Source organism: Schistocerca cancellata, chromosome 8 (assembly GCF_023864275.1).
Source record: "Schistocerca cancellata isolate TAMUIC-IGC-003103 chromosome 8, iqSchCanc2.1, whole genome shotgun sequence".
Lineage (NCBI taxonomy): Eukaryota > Metazoa > Arthropoda > Insecta > Orthoptera > Acrididae > Schistocerca > Schistocerca cancellata.
The window spans coordinates 574,152,898-574,176,828 of record NC_064633.1 but is presented as its reverse complement, the minus strand read 5'-3'; the positions used below and the strand labels follow the sequence as shown (position 1 = coordinate 574,176,828).

The 23,931-nt window shown below is 39.8% G+C and overlaps 1 protein-coding gene across 1 annotated transcript in view; it reads left to right on the top strand.

Moving 5' to 3' along the window:
* Positions 1 to 23,931, top strand: part of LOC126094762 (coatomer subunit beta) — a 116,648-nt gene that overhangs the window by 15,884 nt on the left and 76,833 nt on the right. The window contains exons 3-5 of the mRNA XM_049909313.1: positions 18,608 to 18,837; positions 22,346 to 22,515; positions 22,746 to 22,953. Coding sequence (XP_049765270.1) covers positions 18,608 to 18,837; positions 22,346 to 22,515; positions 22,746 to 22,953 — 608 coding nt within the window. The remainder of the gene's footprint in view (positions 1 to 18,607; positions 18,838 to 22,345; positions 22,516 to 22,745; positions 22,954 to 23,931) is intronic.

Genomic DNA, 23,931 nt, shown 5'->3' with positions numbered 1-23,931 from the left:
ATACAAGGTTCGCTCTTGTTCACCTTAGCTTCCACTCTTATTACATTTTTATTTACTTAATTTACTTTCACTTTCTCCACCCTTCAGCAATTGTCCTGTATTCCCGTTTGAGAACTTTCACAATAATTGTAGTATCCCTCTTTCAGGTCTCTCTTCTTTGTTGTCGTAATTACTCCCACTCTCTATGTTAATCGCAGCCATCCGTGCTTCCTCTTTCCTGGCGGCAACCGTACCAGGATTGCTTTCAGTCTTCATCCTTGCCCATTCTCTGTACGTGGCCATTTCACTGAAGAGCTCTGTTCTCGGTTCTTTGCACAACCAGTTAGTTCCCTATCCATTCTCTCTCAAATTTCCTCATTTCTTCTCCATTCTCTTTCGGATATCCTGGCTGCCCTGCTTATTCCATCCATCTCTACTGCCTGCACTGTGCTTCTCTGCTGCGGTCCATCTTTCTGCACCATATGTTAGTATACTTCCCATTACTGTTTGCAGAATCCTTTTCTTTGTTTCTTTTGATATTTTCCAGCTACACAGAGCTCCATTTAGCATTTTAATTGCTCCTCTTGCCCACAAGATCCTGCATTCCACATCTGTTTCACAGCTTTCTGAGGAATGCCTAGTAGATCCTAAGATACTAAGTATTTAAACTGCTTTATAGCTTTCATAATTCCCTTCTATTCCCCCCACTACCAGATTTTCTGTTTTTCTCATATTTATTCTAAACCCACCTTGTTCAGATGCTTCCATTAACTTCATCATCTTAAATTTGACATCCTCTCCGCTTCGTGGTGTCAGTATTTTATCATTCACAAATAATAATGAGTAGATAGTACCATGCTGGAAAGAAATTCCCAAACCTCTGCATTACTGATGCTACCATTCAAATATATACTGCATATATATTTTAAACAGGGTCAGCAACCTACTGCAGCCCTGTCTAAGCCCTTTTGATGTTTGAAATATCTCACTCAACTTTTTCCCTTCTTTAACTATTGCCCACAGTTGGTGGTATATTCTTTGAAATACGGGTATTTGTTGTGCTTCTATATACTCCATCTCTTCCCACTGAGTGTTGATGAGCACAGAGTCATATGCTTTTTCTAAATCTAGAAATATTTGGTGTGCCTCCTGATCCTTAGAATATGCCTTCTCGCTTATCTGTCAAAGGCTAAAAATATGGTCCATGCAAGATTTTCCACTGTAAAACCTGCCTGTTCGCCTCGCATCTTTCTGCCAATCTCATTCTCCAACCTGCTTTTCAGTATAGCACTAAAAAGTCTCGGATAGATTCCATAACACTAATTCCCCTGTAATTATTTGGATGCTGCTTGTTTCATTTTTTCATAGGTAACAGGTATGTATGATACACACCAGTCCCTTGGTATTTCCTCTCCCTATTCAATCTGATTGAAGAATTTACGTGTAAGTCTTACAATTTGAGGGAGTCCATTTTTCCACAGTTGCAGTACAGCTCCTCCTGGTACACTTGCCTTCTTAAGCACTTCTTTTACTACTTCCTCTAGTATAGGTTATGTGTTACCTAATGTACTACTTTTATTGTAGAATTCTGTCATGTGGTCTCTTCTTTTTTCTACCAGAAGTTCTTCAAACTGCTTTTTCCACTGACCAGTGGATATAAGTTGTATTGTGGGTGCAGGATTGCTAACCATTTTCATCTTCATTATCCTCCGTGCTTCTGCCGATCTCCTACATCCAAGCAAATGCTCTATTTCCCCACATGCTCTTGCCCATTCATCTTCCTTACACTTTCTTCTGAATTCAGGGTGTATACGACCCGGGAGATCTGGAAAAAACCCGGGAATTTTTTCATCCGGGAGAAAAGCAGGAAAAACCCGGGAATATTTTAGAATTCCGGGAATTTTTCATTGTTTTCAGTTAAATTTTTGTTGTTTTGACTGGTAAGAACTGACACTCTAACAAAGAATATTACTGTATCTCGCTACTGCCGAATAATACTTCAGTAATAAAACATGAACGAGTGAAAAAATGAAAATAAAACTTAAAAAACTGCAAAATAAATGCGCCATATACTGCAACAAAACAAAGTGGTCATACAAGCGTCTGCCAACAGGAAAATTTGTCAAAGGCATTAGGAAGAATATGCAATGATTCGTAACAACAAATTGCCTCCGATGAGTGTGACATCACAACTTTTTACATTAGATTCGTTTTAGCAGTTACAAGCGGAATCGTGCGCATGCACAGTTGAGTAGTACCTTCTCCCGCTTCTGGCTACAGAAATATGGCAGTTGGCTGTGTAAGCAGCCGCAGGTTCGAATGCCTTGTTTCTTTTATGATCCAATGTAAGATCTTTTAATGTTTTACACGTACAAACATACGGCTCCCTACGACATTGTAGCCGCGCAAGCGCGGTGACACCTGTCATCTGGCACACTCTGGAAACTGCAGAAACGAACCTATTTGTAACAGGTCGCAGTAAAATATTCCGAATGGTGATTTGAAAAGTGTTACTATCAAAGAAAATTTCCTTTTATGCAAGTTGAACTACGTACGAGAATATACGATGAATTTCTTAAATCAAAGAGCGTTTGACTCTCATTTAAAGATAAACTCTTTGATGGCGAGCCATTTAGATGAATTTCGAGCCCAGAAGAACAGACATTTATGTCGTTATTAAAAATTTTAATGCCATATTTGTGTGATATATCTTAAATTGTGATACTTGCATAAAAGACTAACATTATGTGTGAAAGCTTAGCTTCTCTTCCAGTGTATTAATCTTATAGACCAATATTATAAGTGAAAGCTTTACTTTTTTTGTAGCAACACTGTGTATATTTATTTAAACCATTAACTTCTTCTGTTTGCGTGTTCGCGCTACTTAACAGTGATGTTGCTATTGGCTGACTTCATCACGTGTCGTAAGCTCTCAATACCTGGTATCATCAGCTGGTGAAAACCACGTGACATGAGCTATGACTGGCTTACGAAAGCGCATCGCAATCTCAATTTCAATGCTTCGGAAAGTAACATGCACTGTTTGGTGGAATTCGAATTTATACTTCTGTAATACGAAAATATGCAGCGTACATGTTACTGCACATCAAAGATCTTTCCAAAGCTATTTTTTCCCCTGTGTTTCATTTTCTGAAGCGCCGGAAAATCTACGCCCATGTATAAAACCATAACCATTCGAAGGATGGATAAGTTATACAGTTCCGAGAGAAAATGTACTGTCAGTTGACAGGGAAAATGTATGTTTTCACCCGAGAGAAAATGTATATTTAACTGAGAAATCCGGGAATTTTTTTTTCTTTGTCCGCGTATACACCCTGGAATTTCTTAGCTCTCCTTTTATATATCTACATCTACATCCATACTCCGCAAGCCACCCGACGGTGTGTGGCGGAGGGTACCTTCAGTACCTCTATCGGTTCTCCCTTCTATTCCAGTCTCGTATTGTTTGTGGAAAGAAGGATTGTCGGTATGTCTCTGTGTGGGCTCTAATCTCTCTGATTTTATCCTCATGGTCTCTTCGCGAGATATACGTAGGAGGGAGCAATATACTGCTTGACTCTTCGGTGAAGGTATGTTCTCGAAACTTTGACAAAAGCCCGTACCGAGCTACTGAGCGTCTCTCCTGCAGAGTCTTCCACTGGAGTTTATCTATCATCTCCGTAACGCTTTCGCGATTACTAAATGATCCTGTAATGAAGCGCGCTGCTCTCCGTTGGATCTTCTCTATGTCTTCTGTCAACCCTATCTGGTACGGATCCCACACTGCTGAGCAGTATTCAAGCAGTGGGCGAACAAGCGTACTGTAACCTACTTCCTTTGTTTTCGGGTTGCATTTCCTTAGGATTCTTCCAATGAATCTCAGTCTGGCATCTGCTTTACCGACGATCAACATTATATGATCATTCCATTTTAAATCACTCCTAATGCGTACTCCCAGATAATTTATGGTATTAACTGCTTCCAGTTGCTGACCTGCTATTTTGTAGCTAAATGATAAAGGATCTATCTTTCTGTGTATTCGCAGCACATTACACTTGTCTACATTGAGATTCAGTTGCCATTCCCTGCACCATGCGTCAATTCGCTGCAGATCCTCCTGCATTTCAGTACAATTTTCCATTGTTACAACCTCTCGATACACCACAGCATCATCTGCAAAAAGCCTCAGTGAACTTCCGATGTCATCCACCAGGTCATTTATGTATATTGTGAATAGCAACGGTCCTATGACACTCCCCTGCGGCACACCTGAAATTACTCTTACTTCGGAAGACTTCTCTCCATTGAGAATAACATGCTGCGTCCTGTTATCTAGGAACTCCTCAATCCAATCACACAATTGGTCTGATAGTCCATATGCTCTTACTTTGTTCATTAAACGACTGTGGGGAACTGTATCGAACGCCTTGCGGAAGTCAAGAAACACGGCATCTACCTGTGAACCCGTGTCTATGGCCCTCTGAGTCTCGTGGACGAATAGCGCGAGCTGGGTTTCACATGACCGTCTTTTTCGAAACCCATGCTGATTCCTACAGAGTAGATTTCTAGTCTCCAGAAAAGTCATTATACTCGAACACAATACGTGTTCCAAAATTCTACAACTGATCAACGTTAGAGATATAGGTCGATAGTTCTGCACATCTGTTCGACGTCCCTTCTTGAAAACGGGGATGACCTGTGCCCTTTTCCAATCCTTTGGAACGCTACGCTCTTCTAGAGACCTACGGTACACCGCTGCAAGAAGGGGGGCAAGTTCCTTCGCGTACTCTGTGTAAAATTGAACTGGTATCCCATCAGGTCCAGAGGCCTTTCCTCTTTTGAGCGATTTTAATTGTTTCTCTATCCCTCTGTCGTCTATTTCGATATCTACCATTTTGTCATCTGTGTGGCAATCTAGAGAAGGAACTACAGTGCAATCTTCCTCTGTGAAACAACTTTGGAAAAAGACATTTGGTATTTCGGCCTTTAGTCTGTCATCCTCTGTTTCAGTACCATTTTGGTCACAGAGTGTCTGGACATTTTCTTTTGATCCACCTACCGCTTTGACATAAGACCAAAATTTCTTAGGATTTTCTGCCAAGTCAGTACATAGAACTTTACTTTCGAATTCATTGAACGCCTCTCGCATAGCTCTCTTCACACTACATTTCGCTTCGCGTAATTTTTGTTTGTCTGCAAGGCTTTGGCTATGTTTATGTTTGCTGTGAAGTTCCCTTTGCTTCCGCAGCAGTTTTCTAACTCGGTTGTTGTACCACCGTGTACCTATTCCGATCCTCTTCATTCCCAGAGCTTAATCATATGTGACATAGTTTCTTCTTTTCCTCAGCCACCTCCAACTACTACATGGTCGTCCAATCAGTTCTTTCTGTTTTTTCCCTTTCCTTATTAAAGCCACCTCCACCACTTCATAATTGAATGTTTCAGGAAACCATATAAATCATTAGCACTCCAGTCCTCCTCCAGTGCCTCCAGTCCTAGATTTAATCATTGCTGATTCAGACTTTTCACACTTTCTTCATGTACCTGCTGTATGCTGTATTTTGGATCCCCCATAAGTTCTGCTTTCAGCATTCTTCTCTTTCTCCGAACAAGTAACTGAAAATGTTACTTTCAAGCAGTGGATCCAAACTGATCAACCTACTTCACATTAGTGAAGAAAGTCATGAATTTGTTAAGTATGTCATCCAGAAACCTAAAAAACTTGACACAGCATCATTACATGTCAAAATGTCAGGATTGCTACTTAAACACAAGGAAACAAGAAAGGATCTTGATGCTGGTTTTTGCATTAAACTATACGTATTTTATGCTGCACAAGGATTTCACTGGCAGAACAGTCAAATTATGCTTCATTCTTTCGGTGCATACTATAAAACAAAGGATTGCATTAAGTCAGTGTTATGGTGTATAGGTGACTGATTGCAGCATGAAAAAACTCATTCTATGTTTTCCAGAAAAGTGCTGTCACCTTGTAACCTCCCCCTCACTTATCGATCTTAATGACAGTGAAAAATGAAACCGCGTGTACCTAATGGGAGTTTTGGAAAAGCAATCGTCACCGAAGTTAACCTGTCTGTAAAGAGGGAGGAAAGGGTTACATCTAAATGAAGGGAAATGTGCTAATGAAACTGGTGGAAATTAATTTTGAAAAGGGGTAAAGTTAATAAAGAAAGTAAATGTGCAGCCTTTACGTTAACAATTAACTAGCGGTAATTAGGAATTTGAGATTTGGGGGAAATCACGGTCGCCAGTTCTAAGGACAATTACTATAGTAACTGAAAAAGAAAGGTTATTACACATATAATTAGCACTAGAAGCATGGCAACTGAAGGTTGACATGTGTAGTGTGAAAACTGAAAGTTTGTCAGAAGTAATAAATTTCGCTACACCCTGACTTAATTTAGCAAAAGAATTAATAAAACCGGAAAATCGAAAGTTAATTTAGTGACTGAAGTTAATAGTGAGCTTTCTTTCTGAAGCACATCGAAATTCAGTAAAATACGGTTAGTCTTGGACTACCTCAACAATCATTTCAAAAGCTACTTGAATCTACGCAATTCAGAAAGAAGAGATTTAACTTTGAACTTGAATTAAATGATTCTGAACAATTAACAATAGTAAAATTTAGTACGTACCAAGCTGAGCTGCAGTCACAGGTAAGCTAAAATACGGTAACAAAGCTCGCACTCTTAATTCGTGCTTGTGTAATCTGAATATTGTAGCCAGCTATTAATGCCATAATTGAACTTTGAAATTAAAGCAGTGAAAACGAGTTAGCTATATTACTTTAATGCTGGCGTTTGAATTTCAATGACACTCGGGTTCATTTCGGAAAAGGAAGGGACTCTGCTTGGTAATTCAATTGGGACAATGAGCAACAAAAGTTCATGCTAAGTTGCTGTAATTATAGTGACGAAAATGGAACAGTTTGAAAAGCTGAGGTCTGCCATACAGTTCTAAAACTTTACGTGCGTCCAGTCTTCCTCGTCGGTTGATTGAAGGTTTGAAGCCGTCGGTCGAGGAGGTGGCGACAGTCACTCATTGTCGGCCGTCGCTGTTGCAGAAGCTGGATGTTGGCGCGCCTTCTTCTCGACCCGGTCACCAGACGAAACGGGCTCTTGATGTGCGCTAGTTAATGTTTCCCGTCCGCGACACCATGTCAGAAACTATCATCGCAAGTCGATCGCAATTACATGCTGCCAAACCCCGAAAGCGCGGCAACTTGCGGGAGCGTCACACAACACACCTGCTCCACTCGCTACTCCCGCCACACTCCCTCTGCTCAGCCCGCGCTCCACGCGGCAGAGTTAACACTACCAAAGATCCTACACACTTTGATTCTTCACACGACCTATCGACGTAATCGTTCGATAGCAGTCTTCCCTAGGCAAGACCCAGCGTAAAAATACAAATAATATTTACGAAAGAAACCAATTATACATCGACATAAATGTATAAATATATATATATACAAACAGTAAAACAATTACAATATACAAAGAGACAGAAATGTCATATCTTGAGGTAACAAAGCAAGGAAAAAAAATAGTACAATAGATGGAAATAGGAGGCTATGCATTTCCGGCGTTACACGTGCCCCACATTGTCTGAGGATGTTCGTGTAACGTAAACAGACTCAGAAAATGTCCCAAAAAAGAAACAGCGGAAATGCATACGCTCAAAACATCAAAAAAATTTAGCATTCATCTAATTAATCATAAACCAATTTTTATACAATAATAATTGAGTGGAGATACTCCTAATCTTATTCCACTCTGTCATCTTGCACAAAGTAAAACAGGTTGACAACATATCAAAATTCATAAAAAACATAGAAAATGGTTTAGCTATTCCAAAATCATTAAAATTCGTAATACTATAAGAAATGGAATACTATTTGCAAAATTAATCAGAGTACATGGTCATAAAAAACAGGTATATCAAAATACGCAAACTAATGATTAATTACATAGAATACACATTTTTATGTAACCTTTTCATAATTAATTTTCTCGTCATGTCCAATTAACGCTAAACAAGAAAATAATATACAGCAGATCGAAAAAAACATAAATATTGACAGCAGAATTCTTTCACATCAGCTGTCCGGGAAGAAAAGCAACTCCACATTCCGTACTCGCGAGTACAAAGAATGCCGACAGCGGCACAAGAGCCGACAGCGGCTCAGCCTTGCCAGTATTGTTGCACCCGCCTGTGCGGCACGCTTGATCTCACTCGCCCTTGTAACGGCGTTTCCAGAACGTCCGTTTCACTGAATTCTTTCGGAAAAACTCACTCCCGAGTAATCTCAAGGAGTCCATAAACACTATCACAGCGGACAACTCAACACTGTCCATCATGACACGCATGTACTAGCCTGAAACTTAAAACAGCGTCTAAGTACATCGGCAATGACTAATAAAAACACACATTCATGAAATATTACAGCAAGTTACAATATCATATTTACATTCCTTAATCTACTGTGACTCAGCTGAAAACTTAAACTAGCAGCTTGGATTTTTCAGATGATTACTAATCAGTTACTCTTAAATCATTTAGTCAAAATTAATTACTTATTAATTACAACTTCTTTAATGACCTCTAGGTCAGGCAAAAGCATCATAACATGGCACATCCTTAAATCTTACACTCTATATTTACATACTGTACAAGTTACCCATTGTGTGGTATTAATCGATCCTAGGTTGGTACAATTTCAAGTCTACAATATTCCGTATACCTAATCGTTTTCCAGAGCTTGGATACTCTAAGCAATAAGCATTTGTGTGAGGTATACGAATGACTTTATATGGTCCATTATAAACAAACTTAAATTTAGAGATTTCATTGTCTATCTCGCTCGATTTCTCATGAGCTTTTACAAGTACTAAGTCTCCGATTGCAAACTTAGCAAAACGCGTTTTAGCGTCATGACGACGTATGCGAGCATCGGCTTTTAGCTTCATTACTTCTCGCAAACGATCTTTTTTCACAGCAATACTAATGTCAATCCGTGGAGGGAATTTGATTATCTCTTCCACTAAACTTTTACTTCTGTCATCCAACAGGATTTCCTCTGGAGAAAATCCCGTCGATTCATGTCTCAAGGTGTTCATAATTCTCTCAAATACTGCTACATATTTGCCCCATGCCCTACGATTGTGATGGCAATAGGTACGGCAAAGTCGGCCTAGCTCGCGCATATACCTCTCAGCGGGATTTCCAGCCGGACAGTAAGCTGAAATATGGATCACTTTGACCCCATTACTTTCCATACCTTCATTCCACAACTTAGAAGTAAATTGTGCCCCATTGTCTGATAGAATCGCCTTGGGCTTACCAATATGAACAAAATAATCGTTCACAAGCTTGCTATAGACCGCTTTGGCCGTAGCTTTCCTAATCGGGTATAGTTTGATGAACTTGGAAAAAGCTTCTAGCACTACTAAAATGTAGGCAAAGTTTCCTGATGACTTGGGCAAAGGTCCGTACAAGTCCACGCACAGTAATTCAAAGGTGTCGTTAGGCCTTATACTTTGCATAGGACCACGACTCGTACAGTTGGTAACCTTCACCTTCTGACATAAATCGCAAGTTTTCACTCTGTCAGTAACACGTTTTAACATGTTGTTAAAATGCACTACTTCACTCAGCTTTTCCGTACATTTCTTAGGTCCACAGTGACCATACGCCAAGTGGTAGTAGTCTATTATTTCCGTGACGTATTTGGTGGGCCAGCATACCCGCCAAATATTACTATCTTCACCCTTACGTATGTACAAGATATGATCGTATATCTTGTAATACTTTCTTAATTTCTCTCCTTCTGAACTCCTTTCGTCATATCGGGTTTTCACCATATTTAAACAACCGTCCTCATTCTGATGACAACGTAGATTCTTACAGATGTTCACTACTAATTTACGCCCCTCAACTTCTTTAAAATAGTGTAATTTGACCACTCCATCTGACTCATCTTTCAATACATCTTGATTAGACTCGGGCAACCGCGACAGCGCATCCGCTACGCAATTGTCGGTCCCTTTTACGTAACAGATGTCATAGTTAAATTGCTGTAAATACAGCGACCACCTAGTCAGTCTTTCGTGAAGTAGTTTACAATCCTTCAGATAAGTGAGCGCCTTATGGTCCGTATGAATAATCACCTTACGGTCCCATAGGTAACCCTTGAACTTCTTGAATCCCCACACGATAGCGAGACACTCTTTCTCAGAAATCGTGTAGTTTCGCTCACTTTTTGATAAAGTTCGACTCGCGAACGCTATCGTCCGGTGTTCCTTATCCTCTCCTTCACCAACTTCTTGGAACAGTTCTACCCCCACCCCGTAATTCGACGAATCCATTCCCAGATGGAAGGGTAGCGATAAATCAGGATGAAATAGTATGTTAGATCTTACCAACTCGTCTTTTAATCTCTCGAAAGCGGCCTGACACCCATCAGTCCACACAAACGGAACGTTTTTGCGTAAGAGGTTATTCAAATTTTCATCATTAAACACTTGTCCTTTTACAAATTTACGATAAAATCCTGTTAACGCTAGAAAACTTTTTAACTGTTTCCTAGACTTGGGTGGAGGACAATTCCTTATTGCCTCTAGTTTCTCTGGGTCCTTCGTAATACCAGCAGTGGTAATTACATGCCCTAAAAATTTCAGTTCCTGCTTCACAAATTCGCATTTCTTTAACTTTAGAGTCATTCTGCCACGGCGCAATGCTCTAAGAACTTCATCTAACAGGTCACAATGGTCATGCCAAGTGGCATTGGCCAACAATAGGTCGTCAATACAGTTAATCTTGAACTCAAAGCCGGTCCTAGCACTTTATCTAGGGCCCTGATGAACACGGACACAGATATATTAAGTCCAAACGGCAGTACTCTATACTGATAACACCTGCCCGCAAACAAGAAGGCGGTGTATGGCCTAGATTCTTCTTCGAGTTCTATTTGCCAGTAACTAGCCGTCAGATCGAGGCTAGTCATGAACTTAACGTCATGAAAACATTGCAAAATCTCCTCCATACTCTCTGGTCTGTCTATTTCGCGTTGAACGACCCTATTCAACGTGCGTGCGTCAATCACAATACGCACATTACCATCCCGTTTTGCTACAATGACCAAACCGTTATTGTATGGACTCGTACTTCTTTCAATCACTCCCCATTCGATCATCTTATCTATCTCCCGTTGCACTGCTTCCTTTTTGGACAGCGGTATAGCATACGGTCTCACGAAGAATGGTTCGTGCGGAATTACATGCAACTTGCATTTATATCCTTCCACAAGTCCCGGTTTGTCTGAAAACACACTCTTATTCCTCATTATTACTTCATACAGGCCTCGTCTTTGTTCGAGTGTTACGTTTGACACACCGTCTACAATACTTTCCAATTCACTTTCTACACTATTGTCAATGCCGAGATTCCTCACATTACAGTAGTTCAAATTCATACCTACGTCAATAGCATCCGGCCAGTTAACAATGCATATAGGCTGATATTGCCTATGCACACCGTCTCCTGCCTCGTCAAAACTAACTACTATTGTTTTATCTTGTGACGTACATGTCAAAGTTTTGCTTTTGCAATTAATCACTGCACGGTACTTTAACAGCCAATCTAACCCGATAATTACTTCCGTAGTCAAGTCTGGCACGACGACAAACTCTTGTTCAAATCGTGCCCCACATATCTCGAAGTTGAGAAAAATCTGTTTTGTGACCGATTTACTGGCCTTCCCAGTAGCACCGATAATTTTCACTCCTGTTACTGGCATAACTACGATGCCGGGTCTGTCTTTCAGTAACTCAAATATTTTCCCAGATACAGCACTCAATTCTGCACCGGTGTCAATCAACACGTTTAGTTGTAGGTCGTGCATATTAACAGACACTACTATCTGTCTACACTTGTCCTTGACTGTTTCTTTATTTTCCCACAGTAAATCCTCGTCTATATCCAGGTCATTCCAGAAAAAACCATCCGGCTTTGATCCTAAATCCGGCTTATCTGGCGGCCTTTTCAGCCTCTGTTCACATACAGTTTTAATTTCAACAAGTTTGTCCTGAGGCTTAGTCTGTAGCTTCGCCTCTAATACCGAAACCTTTTCCTCTAACTCGTCAACTAGTGAGTGTTGCTTTGCTATCAATTCACTAATTGTCACCTTCGTTGATTCCTCTTTAGTCAGATTGATCTCATCTGCCACTCTACCTGGAGAAATGTGCCCAGTAGTATCTGCAATTACTTCCTCTAGATCTGCGCAACCCACACTGTTATCGTCTGACCGTATAATGTCAGCTCTAACCTCATACACGCTGTAATCTATGTGCTTTTCTACCAATCGTGTCCGGCTATCACTAAAATTTTCGTAATCTTTCTCCTTAATACTCTCGCAATGTTTAAACTGGAGGTTTGCGTCGGATGGGTCGGCTACTTCTACCACTACAACTTTCGGTAAGGTCTGCCGGTTAGGGCCAGAACTTTCCGTTACTACTTCAACATCCAACCCTTGCGGGACGAAACACGACGAATCTTGCTCGTGCTCCCCATTAACATCAACTATTTCTGGTAAAGTCTGCCGGTTAGGGCCAGAACTTTCTATCACTTCACAAACACTATCTTCCTGCGGGCCGAGACGCGGCAAATCCTGCACGCACTCCCCATAAACACCTCTCCGATACAGACCCCTATAATCTCTTAGTTCGTCGTATAAGCGACCGAACTGCCTTAACCAGACCTCATCCCTCTCTGCATCCCCTCGCTCGATGACGGACGTGTTATCCGACATCTGATCTTCTCTCAACAATTGCGAATCATTCTTAAACTCAATCTCCAGTTCCGCTGTGGGTGTTACAGCTGCCACTTTATAATCGATTTCCGGAACACTACTTAAATTGTTCTCACTGACAGTGAATGTATTTTCTACTGCCGTGTATACAGCTGATCTACTACTTGTGGGCGCACTCCTTTCTCCTAACACTGGCACACTCTCCCGCCGTTGATTATTCCATACGGAATTTTCATAACGACGGCAACTGGGTTTTCACCTGTTATTGGGCCTCCAAAATTTCTCCGCACCCCGTCAGCCCCTCACCGGCGCGGCTAATGGTTTCTCTGTCTCGTCCCAGCAGGTACGCTCCCCGGATGCTGCTGAGGCGGCTGACCACACCCTCTGGCGTTATTACTATTCTGCGAAGCCCGTATCACGCTAGTATGATACTGGTTTCCGTCATTCCTGTTATTATTTGCATTGTAGCGATTGTCATTACGGCCCGAACTACTATTGTTATTGCTGCCATGGTTGCGGTATGCATTATTCCCATGGTTATCGTTGTTGTGTTTCCAGTTGTTGTTACCACGGCCTCTACCACTGTCGCGATTATTGCGCCAATTGTCCTCGTCCTCTACTCTTTCCAGGAAATCATTGATTGTCCTGTAATTGCTTCCTACGTAGCATTTTGTATCATCTGGAAGCTTCTTGTAGAGTTCCCAGACTATTTCGGATTCCGTGCGGTGATCACGCAAATATTCCAACTTGCGGATCCAGCCCTCACAAAACTCCTTCATCGAACCGCGCGAATTCACATCGAAAGGCCTCGATACGACAAATTCGCGCCAGACACTTTGCTGTTTTTGCTCTGACCAGTATTCAGCTAGAAACAAATTTTTAAACTCGTCAAAAGTCAGGTTCGTAATGTTGAGGTTTAAGCTTCAACGCTTGGCATCACCAGCCAACACATCAATAACCGCATTAATTTTTCTCTCATTAGTCCATGATCTGGGTAAAACTCTTTCACAATTTTTAATGAAATCCGTCGCGTGTATACCGCCTTTTTTCAAGGGGTCGAACCGCTCCTCTTTCGTCAACAATTCCGAACTATGTGCACAGATTGGCACATAGCTCTGTTTTTCGTCAAGTTTCTTTTCTAATTCCGACACTCTCGTAATTACTTGGCAAGTGGTTGTCGCAAGCGTTTCCACTTCCCTCTTTTTCTCTTCGCAGGTATTAGCCTGCTCCGTCACTTTGGTATCTACTTCGGATACTAACGCCTTTAAAGTTTCCACCTTCTTTTGATCCTCTTTTCTCACTAATTGAATTTGTTCCACCACCTTATTCTCGATGATCGGAGCAACTGACTCTCCTACACTTTTCTCGATTCTGCTAATTTCGGAATAAAAACGAGTATTTATGCTCGCAATTTCCGCCTGAACGCCTATCATTTCCTGTTTAAGATTACCGATTTCGGTATTAATTACAACAATATCTTCTTTGATTTTATCAACTTTTGTGTTAACAACTCCAACATTGTTGTTAACAACGTTAATAGCTTTGTTCTGATTGTCTAGCATCCGTTCAATTTTTTCAGACTGAGCTTCTTGCTTGGCAGCCTGAGCTTCTTGCTTGGCAGCCTGATCTTCTAGCTTGGCCGATAGACTCTTGATTTCGTTAATCAAAACATTCAATAAATCAGTTAAATTCCCGGAAACTACCGGTTTCACTTCCGTAGCGGCTTCCTCTTTAATTGTCCCCCCGTATTCGTCATCAAGGGATTCAGATTTGATTTTCACTTCCGATTCCGAAACATTTTCTAAAGTTTGGAATTCCATTTCTGCTCTTTGTTGCGTTTCGGCGGTCGCGTCTTTCGTGCTAGCTGCCTGCCCCTGAACAATGGGTACCGCGGTGCGCGTTTCCCACTGTTCGACCGATTATTCCGTATCCAAGTCTACCAAATTTTGGCAATTGTTGCCTTCAATCATTTTAATAATTTTCAATATAAATGCCAAATCTCAAATATAATTAGGATTCCTCACACTAATATTCTCGCTGACGTATCGACCATTTCGTAACCAGTACTTTGTTACGAGATTTGCACAATGCAAAATTCGTGTCCAGAACAACCTCAAATCCGAAGATTGTCCTGTCACCAAGTCGCCACGTGTAACCTCCCCCTCACTTATCGACCTTAATGACAGTGAAAAATGAAACTGCGTGTACCTAATGGGAGTTTTGGAAAAGCAATCGTCACCGAAGTTAACCTGTCGGTAAAGAGGGAGGAAAGGGTTACATCTAAATGAAAGGAAATGTGCTAATGAAACTGGTGGAAATTAATTTTGAAAAGGGGTAAAGTTAATAAAGAAAGTAAATGTGCAGCCGTTACGTTAACAATTAACTAGCGGTAATTAGGTATTTGAGATTTGGGGGAAATCACGGTCATCAGTCCTAAGGACAATTACTATAGTAACTGAAAAAGAAAGGTTATTACACATATAATTAGCACTAGAAGCGTGGCAACTGAAGGTTGACACGTGTAGTGTCAAAAATGAAAGTTTGTCAGAAGTAATAAATTTCGCTACACCCTGACTTAATTTAGCAAAAGAATTAATAAAACCGGAAAATCGAAAGTTAATTTAGTGACTGAAGTTAATAGTGAGCTTTCTTTCTGAAGCACATCGAAATTCAGTAAAATACGGTTAGTCTTGGACTACCTCAACAATCATTTCAAAAGCTACTTGAATCTACGCAATTCAGAAAGAAGAGATTTAACTTTGAACTTGAATTAAATGATTCTGAACAATTAACAATAGTAAAATTTAGTACGTACCAAGCTGAGCTGCAGTCACAGGTAAGCTAAAATACGGTAACAAAGCTCGCACTCTTAATTCGTGCTTGTGTAATCTGAATATTGTAGCCAGCTATTAATGCCATAATTGAACTTTGAAATTAAAGCAGTGAAAACGAGTTAGCTATATTACTTTAATGCTGGCGTTTGAATTTCAATGACACTCGGGTTCATTTCGGAAAAGGAAGGGACTCTGCTTGGTAATTCAATTGGGACAATGAGCAACAAAAGTTCATGCTAAGTTGCTGTAATTATAGTGACGAAAATGGAACAGTTTGAAAAGCTGAGGTCTGCCATACAGTTCTAAAACTTTACGTGCGTCCAGTCTTCCTCGTCGGTTGATTGAAGGTTTGAAGCCGTCGGTCGAGGAGGTGGCGACAGTCACTCATTGTCGGCCGTCGCTGTTGCAGAAGCTGGATGTTGGCGCGCCTTCTTCTCGACCCGGTCACCAGACGAAACGGGCTCTTGATGTGCGCTAGTTAATGTTTCCCGTCCGCGACACCATGTCAGAAACTATCATTGCAAGTCGATCGCAATTACATGCTGTCAAACCCCGAAAGCGCGGCAACTCGCGGGAGCGTCACACAACACACCTGCTCCACTCGCTACTCCCGCCACACTCCCTCTGCTCAGCCCGCGCTCCACGCGGCAGAGTTAACACTACCAAAGATCCTACACACTTTGATTCTTCACACGACCTATCGACGTAATCGTTCGATAGCAGTCTTCCCTAGGCAAGACCCAGCGTAAAAATACAAATAATATTTACGAAAGAAACCAATTATACATCGACATAAATGTATAAATATATATATATACAAACAGTAAAACAATTACAATATACAAAGAGACAGAAATGTCATATCTTGAGGTAACAAAGCAAGGAAAAAAAATAGTACAATAGATGGAAATAGGAGGCTATGCATTTCCGGCTTTACAGCCTATATCCTGGAACAAATACCACACATCCAACATGTAATTCACTTCAGTGATAGCAGATCTGCACAATATAAGAACATCATGAACTCAGCAAATTTGTGCTGTCACAAGCAAGATAACTGAATAATGGCAATTTTTGCCACTAGTCACGCAAAGATTCATGTGATGGAGTTGGTAGTACTATTACACTTCCAGCAACAAGACCAATGTTACAGCACCCATATAAAAGTCATGATTTAAGTCCAAAAGATCTGTTACTTTTACCACAACCCATGTTCCAGGAATACAAAAATTTTGTTTTGACAGATGAGATAACAAAATTCAGAAATGTGTACAAAAATGATATGAAACTGGTCCCACCATACCTGAGACAAGAGTTAATCATTTCTTCAGACCGCTGAATGAAAGGTTGCAGATGAAGTAGGTTTCATCATCTACCAAATTCACACAAATCCATCTTGGACTTCAGAACAAAGCCTCCAGTAATTAAAGAAGAAATATTAATCGCAGCTATTGACAATAACCAACAGTGGCGTGGAGAATTTCTGGAGATCAGTGAAGAACACAGAGATGCAAAGGTCTAGTTTATGAGACTAAGTGGACCTCCATCAGTTTAGCAAGAGCAGGCATTGCCTGGAGGGGAAACAGCAACTGTCTTGATAAACTTAACTTTTTCAATTTATTTGTGGCTATTTCATAGTGATGTTCACTGAAATCCCTTATGAAAACATTCTAATGAGTTTGGCGCTCTTAGTGCAACCACAAGCACCAGTCACTTATATACTTTCACATCAGTCTCAGTATTCTCCATTGACAACTTTTTTAAAAAGAATAAACACTTTGTAAAATGTTACAGATGTATTTTATGTGAACAGAAGAAAATTTATGGTAGATTATTTAGGAGTCATAAAATAAAATGCATATATTTCTATTTGTTTTATTTCAATTTTAAATGTCTAAACAAAACAAACACCACTCTGATTATTTTTTATGTTAAAAAGTATGATCATAAGCATTATGTGAAACAAAAATTATGATGATGAAACTTGAGGTTTTGATGAAAAAATTCTTGATATTTGGAAAAAAAAACTTTTTCAAAAGACTTTCTTTACAGATTTGTAAATATTTGTATGCATACTTGCAGCATTTTAACAATTTTATGTCACAGTTGATCCGTTTTGTTTCCCCCCCCCCCCAGTGACCCCAAATTGAATAAATTTGATTCATAAATAAAAAAAGTTATCAGAATGAGATTTTCACTCTGCAGTGGAGTGTGCGCTGATATGAAACTTCCTGGCAGATTAAAACTGTGTGCCGGACCGAGACTCGAACTCGGGACCTTTGCCTTTCGCCGGCAAGTGCTCTACCTACTGAGCTACCCAAGCATGACTCTCACTCCGTCCTCACAGCTTTATTTCTGCCAGTACCCCATCTCCTACCTTCCAAATTTTACAGAAGCTCTCCTGCAGGAGACGAGGTACTGGCAGAAATAAAGCTGTGAGGATGGGGCGTGAGTCGTGCTTTGGTAGCTCAGTTGGTGGAGCACTTGCCCGCGAAAGGCAAAGGTCCCGAGTTCGAGTCTCGGTCCGGCACAGAGTTTTAATCTGCCAGGAAGTTTCAAAAAAAGTTGTAGTTGTTACAAACTTATATGCCACCAAGTCTCTTGACACCAGTTTGTAAAAATTACCCATGTTTCAAAATATCATCTGAACTGTACTTTTGCTCAAAAAGTTTGGGAAAGACTATTTTAACACTCTGTCACATGTACTTCCTTACACCAAATTTTCGCCATCATGTGTAACATGATTTTATTTTGGGTGATTTGAAATGAAATGAGCCGGTTTTGAAAATAATTCTTACTCGTCCATTCTGGTTGTGAGATGACATTGTTTTGTGTAAAGCACTGCCTGTTGTGTTGAATGCATGCACTTAAACTTCCTTTGTTTTCAGTAGCTAAGATTAAAGACTGTTTTTTCCGTACCATATCTTTTTAAACATTTGCTTTTATGAAAAATTTGCCATTGCAGAAAAAGGAGATGTAAAAGTAAAAATAGAAGCTTTGAAGAAAGTAATTCAGATGATAGCAAGTGGTGAAAGGCTCCCAGGTCTTTTGATGACTATAATCAGATTTGTACTTCCACTGCAAGATCACATGATCAAAAAACTCTTGTTGATATTCTGGGAAATAGTACCAAAAACTACACCAGATGGAAAGCTTATGCAGGAAATGATACTCGTTTGTGACTCCTACAGAAAGGTAATCTAATATAATTTATTGAGTAAATGTATTAAAATCAATTTTCAAAGAAAAGTTGTGGTAGTTTCTACTCTTTACCCCTTTTCTTACCCTAGCAATAGCATTTTAATGTCGTATGTACAACGATTTGTCAGTTATTGACATAAATTCCTCTCTAAGTGGGCTAGTTACTTTCTGTCTTGGACAAAGAGGTTCTTATTTTTTAGGTTTCATATTCATGAAGCCAATTTCTTTGTTGTTGTTTTTAAAGTTTTCTGAACTATGAGGTAAACTATTCTTCTTGTAAATTAGAAACTTCCAATAAATTAAACAAGTGCAAAAACGATACTTCAATTTAAATTTCTTACTTTTTATTCTGTAAGTAAATTCAACATTGCCACTCATTTATCAGACATGTTCAAGGCATTAAGTGAACAATAGCTCAAAATGTAGAGTAAATAATAATGAAAAGAGAATGAAAATGTCGGATTGGTTGAATGTGCTGTTCTGCTAAATGTTGCTACTTCAGCCACAACCCAGTTTTTTTACCTTACCTTTGAAGTTGTTCTTGTTCTTGAGGACCTTCACTGTAGCAAGCTGTTTACTTTCTGTTCTAGCCTTTCCTATAAGTCAACCATACCAGAGTTCCATTTTATATTTAATTATTTGAAATTAAGTCCAAATTTGTAAATTTTTACTTCATTATTGTTAGTTTTGGTGTAATTAAGACAACCTTGAATGTTTTCTCAATTGTCAGTGCCATCCATATGTATACATACATCATCCAGTTGTTTGTCAAGTGGTATACTTTTATTTAAGCTTTAGTGCTGGTGGAAATATTCTGGATTTGAGTTGTATTTTGAATGAAATACACTGATGGAAAAGAAATCGCAATGCCAAGGAGGAGTTGTGCAACAGAAACTAATGTTGGTTGGTGTGTTTCTACATCTGAAAGATCGTGCCTATTCAGATTTCACGCCATTCACATAAGATGGCACTTGTAGCACCACTATGAGGTTGCAAATCAGGTTTGCTTTAAATACACACTGTAACTGTCATCAGCATTAGGCACCTTTGAGACTGGAGATGGTGAGTTGACGTTAGTCAAGAATGCGTTCAAGGCAACAGGGACACAATTATCAATACCTCACTGAGTTTGAACAAGATTGTGTAATAGGACTACGAGAAGCCAGATGTTCCTTCTGCAATATTGCAGAAAGACTTGGCAGGAATGGAGCCACTGTACACAGTTGCTAGCAGCAGTAGTCGCAAGAATGTACGGGTGCGAGAAGACCGGGTTCTAAATGGCCAGTTGTCACTATCAACAGGGAGAACCATTGTGTTCAGAGTATGGCTCTGGTGCATCGTTCTGCGTCTGCAGCAACAAAGTGAGCAGCAGTTGGTGCCACATTGACATAACGCACTGTTGCAGTCAGCCCATAGTCAGATGCCTTGAAGTGGGCGTTCCACCAACCCAAACCACCGCTATTTGAGATTTCGGTGGTGTCAGGCGAGAGCTCATTGGAGGGCAGGGTGGAGGTCTGTTGTGTTTTGTGATGAAAGCTGGTTGTGCTTCAGTGCCACTGATGGCCATGTGTTGATTAGGAGGAGGCCAGTTGAGGGCTTGAACCAACCTGTCTGTGTGCTAGTCTCTCTGGACTTACAGCTGGAGTTATAGTCTGGAGTGTGATTTCTTATGACAGCAGGAGCACTGTCATCGTTATTCAATGTACCCTGACTACAAATTCGTACGGCAGTCTGTTGTTTCAATCTGTTGTGCTGCCATTTGTGAACAGCATTCCAGGGGGTGTTTTTCACCACGATAATGCTTGCCCACATACCACTCTTGTAACTCAAAATGCTTTACAGAGTGTTGATCGTGTTGCATTGGCATGCTCGGTCACCAGATGTATCTCTAATTGAGCATGTGTTGTGATATCATCAAATGATAACTCCAGCGCCATACACAAACAGCATTAATCGTCCTTGTATTGACCGACTAAATGCAACAGGCATGGAACTCCTTACCACAAACTGACATCCAGTGCCTTCACAACACATTGCATGCTTGCATTCAACATTCTGGTTGTTACACTGTTAATTAATGTACCAGCATTTCACATTTGCGTTTGCTTATCTTGCGCTTACATTAATCTTTTATCTTGCCATGTTAATCACCAAAATATTGATGGAGGCAACGAAAACCTTGTAACGCCATCGCTCTGTGAAAACCTTGTAATTTGCGTAACCAGTAAGTCCATTATGAGAGAGAGTGATTTGAAAGTGTATGGATTTCTCTAATCTGTAAGTAACTAGGCTTCTACTATATAGTTACACATGTAGCAATAGTATCTGTCACTTTATATATTTTTTAAGCAACCATTTTTGCCTCTCCTGTAAAATTTAACAAAATGGGGTTACAAGGTTTTCACTATCGACATGTTACCTAGACAAATGTCTTCCCGAAATTTCATTACTCTACAGTAATTATTTTTTAGTGTTGCATTTCCTTTTCAGTCAGCATAGCTTGTGGACTTTGCGTTGCTGAATTTGCTTCAGACACTATCGGTGGTGGGAAGTCATGACATTATTGTTGCAGTATTGCAATATTTGCTTTACCTAGTGTAATATACTAATATCGAGTGTGGCTTTTTTTTAATCAGACATCGCTCCTGCAGACCCATCTCTTTTCATACACCTTTATACTAAATTTCCTCACATACCTACTTTTTTACCGCCTTATATAGTCTTTTGATTTACAGAGCTGTAATCGTAATTAAACTGAATATATTAATTTTACATATATAAATTAAACTACTTGAACACATTTAAATTTAGATAATAGTAAAATGGGAATAAAATAAAATGAAAAAAAAAAATAATGATAGCAACAGAAATCGAACTCGAGCCAATTAATTGCCAGTCAGTGACCATTGAGCTACAGCACCGATACATGAGATTTTTATCCTTTCATACGGCCAATTCGGGAGGAATATTCTAGGAACTTGAATGGGGTATCTCTCTGCTTCTACTCATACACTTCGAGCCAAATTGGGAATCCCATTCCTTCTGCATCTCCTTGTTAGATTTAAATGCACTTTCTAAGAAAAATACTGACCTGGTGCAGTGAGCAACATACCACCCATAGTTCCACAAGGGATGGTGTCACATAAGAGCATGTGATCAAAAGCAGACAGCTGCGTCCCTTCTCCGAGTTGATCGTAGCACAGATGACCATCATTTCATCACTTGACTCTGGTTTTTAGTTATCACAGAGAGAGCACTACAATATATGTGTAAGTGCAATATTTACAGTGTACTTTAGCACGTGATCTCTTGCCAACACTGGACATTATGTCTAAAATTATAAAAAATCAGCAATTATTTCACCTGTTGCTTTAAGGAGCTCGGTAAATTTCCTGTATGTGAATAGTTAATGTTAATCAAGTGTTGTAAGTGATTTGGGTAGAGGTGGCTTGTTTGTTCTTTAATTAGTTTAGTCAGTATTGTGTTGTGTATTTGGTTTCAGGATTTGCAACATCCGAACGAGTTCCTGCGAGGTTCCACGCTTCGCTTCCTGTGCAAACTGAAGGAACCAGAGCTGCTGGAGCCACTTATGCCGGCCATTCGAGCCTGTTTAGAACACAGGCATTCGTATGTTCGGAGAAATGCTGTCCTTGCAATTTTCACCATTTATAGGTGAATCCCAAGAATACTAATGGTTCATGAAATATTGATGTTGTATAACTCATATTGTAGTGCATTTCGTGCTGGAATTAGTATTGTGTGCAAGTTCCATGGAAAATGTGGAATTGCATTTTGGTAACATTTTATGTTAAAGTGCATGTTAAAAGAAATCAATGTTATAGCTGGACTTGAATTCTCTGAATTTGTTATGTTTGAGCTTCATTAGTTCTACTGTTTTACAGGAACTTTGAATTCCTTATCCCTGATGCTCCTGAACTGATAGCAAACTTTCTAGAAGGTGAGCAGGACATGTCCTGCAAACGTAATGCATTCCTTATGTTACTGCATGCTGATCAGGAGAGAGCCCTTGCATACTTAGCATCGTGTCTTGATCAAGTTACTTCATTCGGTGACATTCTACAGCTAGTTATTGTAGAGCTCATTTATAAGGTAAGAACTGTGGCTACTGGCAAAATTAAGTCCTTATGACATATTAAATTTTCTATTGATACTGCTTTAAAATAGTTTGTTTCATTTTTTTCTTGCTGCCTTTGTTGTATTAGAATTCTGTGTTTGTGGTTACTGTGTACCGAGTTGGACAGAAAATATATGACCAACAGAAGTATAAAGTTCAAAGATCATCCAAATACTGCAGGGTACAAAACATCATTCAGGTAATGTTTGTACTGATTCTGTTCACTTTCAAGAGGGTGTAAAAGCGGCTTATCAACTGCTTGGCAGATAAAACCTGTGGCCAAATATTTCTATGTTCTGCTTATTCTATTTGTTGAAGTAATAGATTGCTTCAGCATGAGCCTTATAAATATAGTGTTCGTTAGTAAGCAATCACAGTAAATATCGACTGACGAAGAAAGAGTGGGTGCGCTGTAAAGAGCTGTGTTGGTTTAAGAACATCAAGAAATGGTAAAGATTCAGGACACTTGTACCCCCGTTGGAAGACCACTCATAAAATTCTGAGGAAATGACAGTTCAGCTAAAACAAAGGATCAAAAGCAAAAACTGAAAAATGTTGGAGAAACTGGTTAGCAGAAGTTTCTCATAGTCCCGTCAAAGAGCATCAAGGTCAGTTGAAATCAACCAGTCAAGTTGAAATCTTCTTTTCAATTGCTTTAATGACTGAAGGTTTATTGTAGGGAAAAGGGAAAGTAATCTTGAAAGATGTTTTCTCAGACTTAAGTTACAGATAAAGAAAACAAAGCGTGTTCAAAAAAGTAATAAGAATTTCATAATTTTGTATGTTGTGGTAGACAAATTACCTCAATTTTTTCGTTGTTGTGTTGGTAAACCTGTCTGAAAGGCTTCTGTACCAGAATTGGATACATCAGATGTTTAGTCTGTTGTCAGCTATGAAAAAGGTTATGGGTGTTTTTTGGCAATATCGAATGGAGAATATGCTTTGAGCACAAC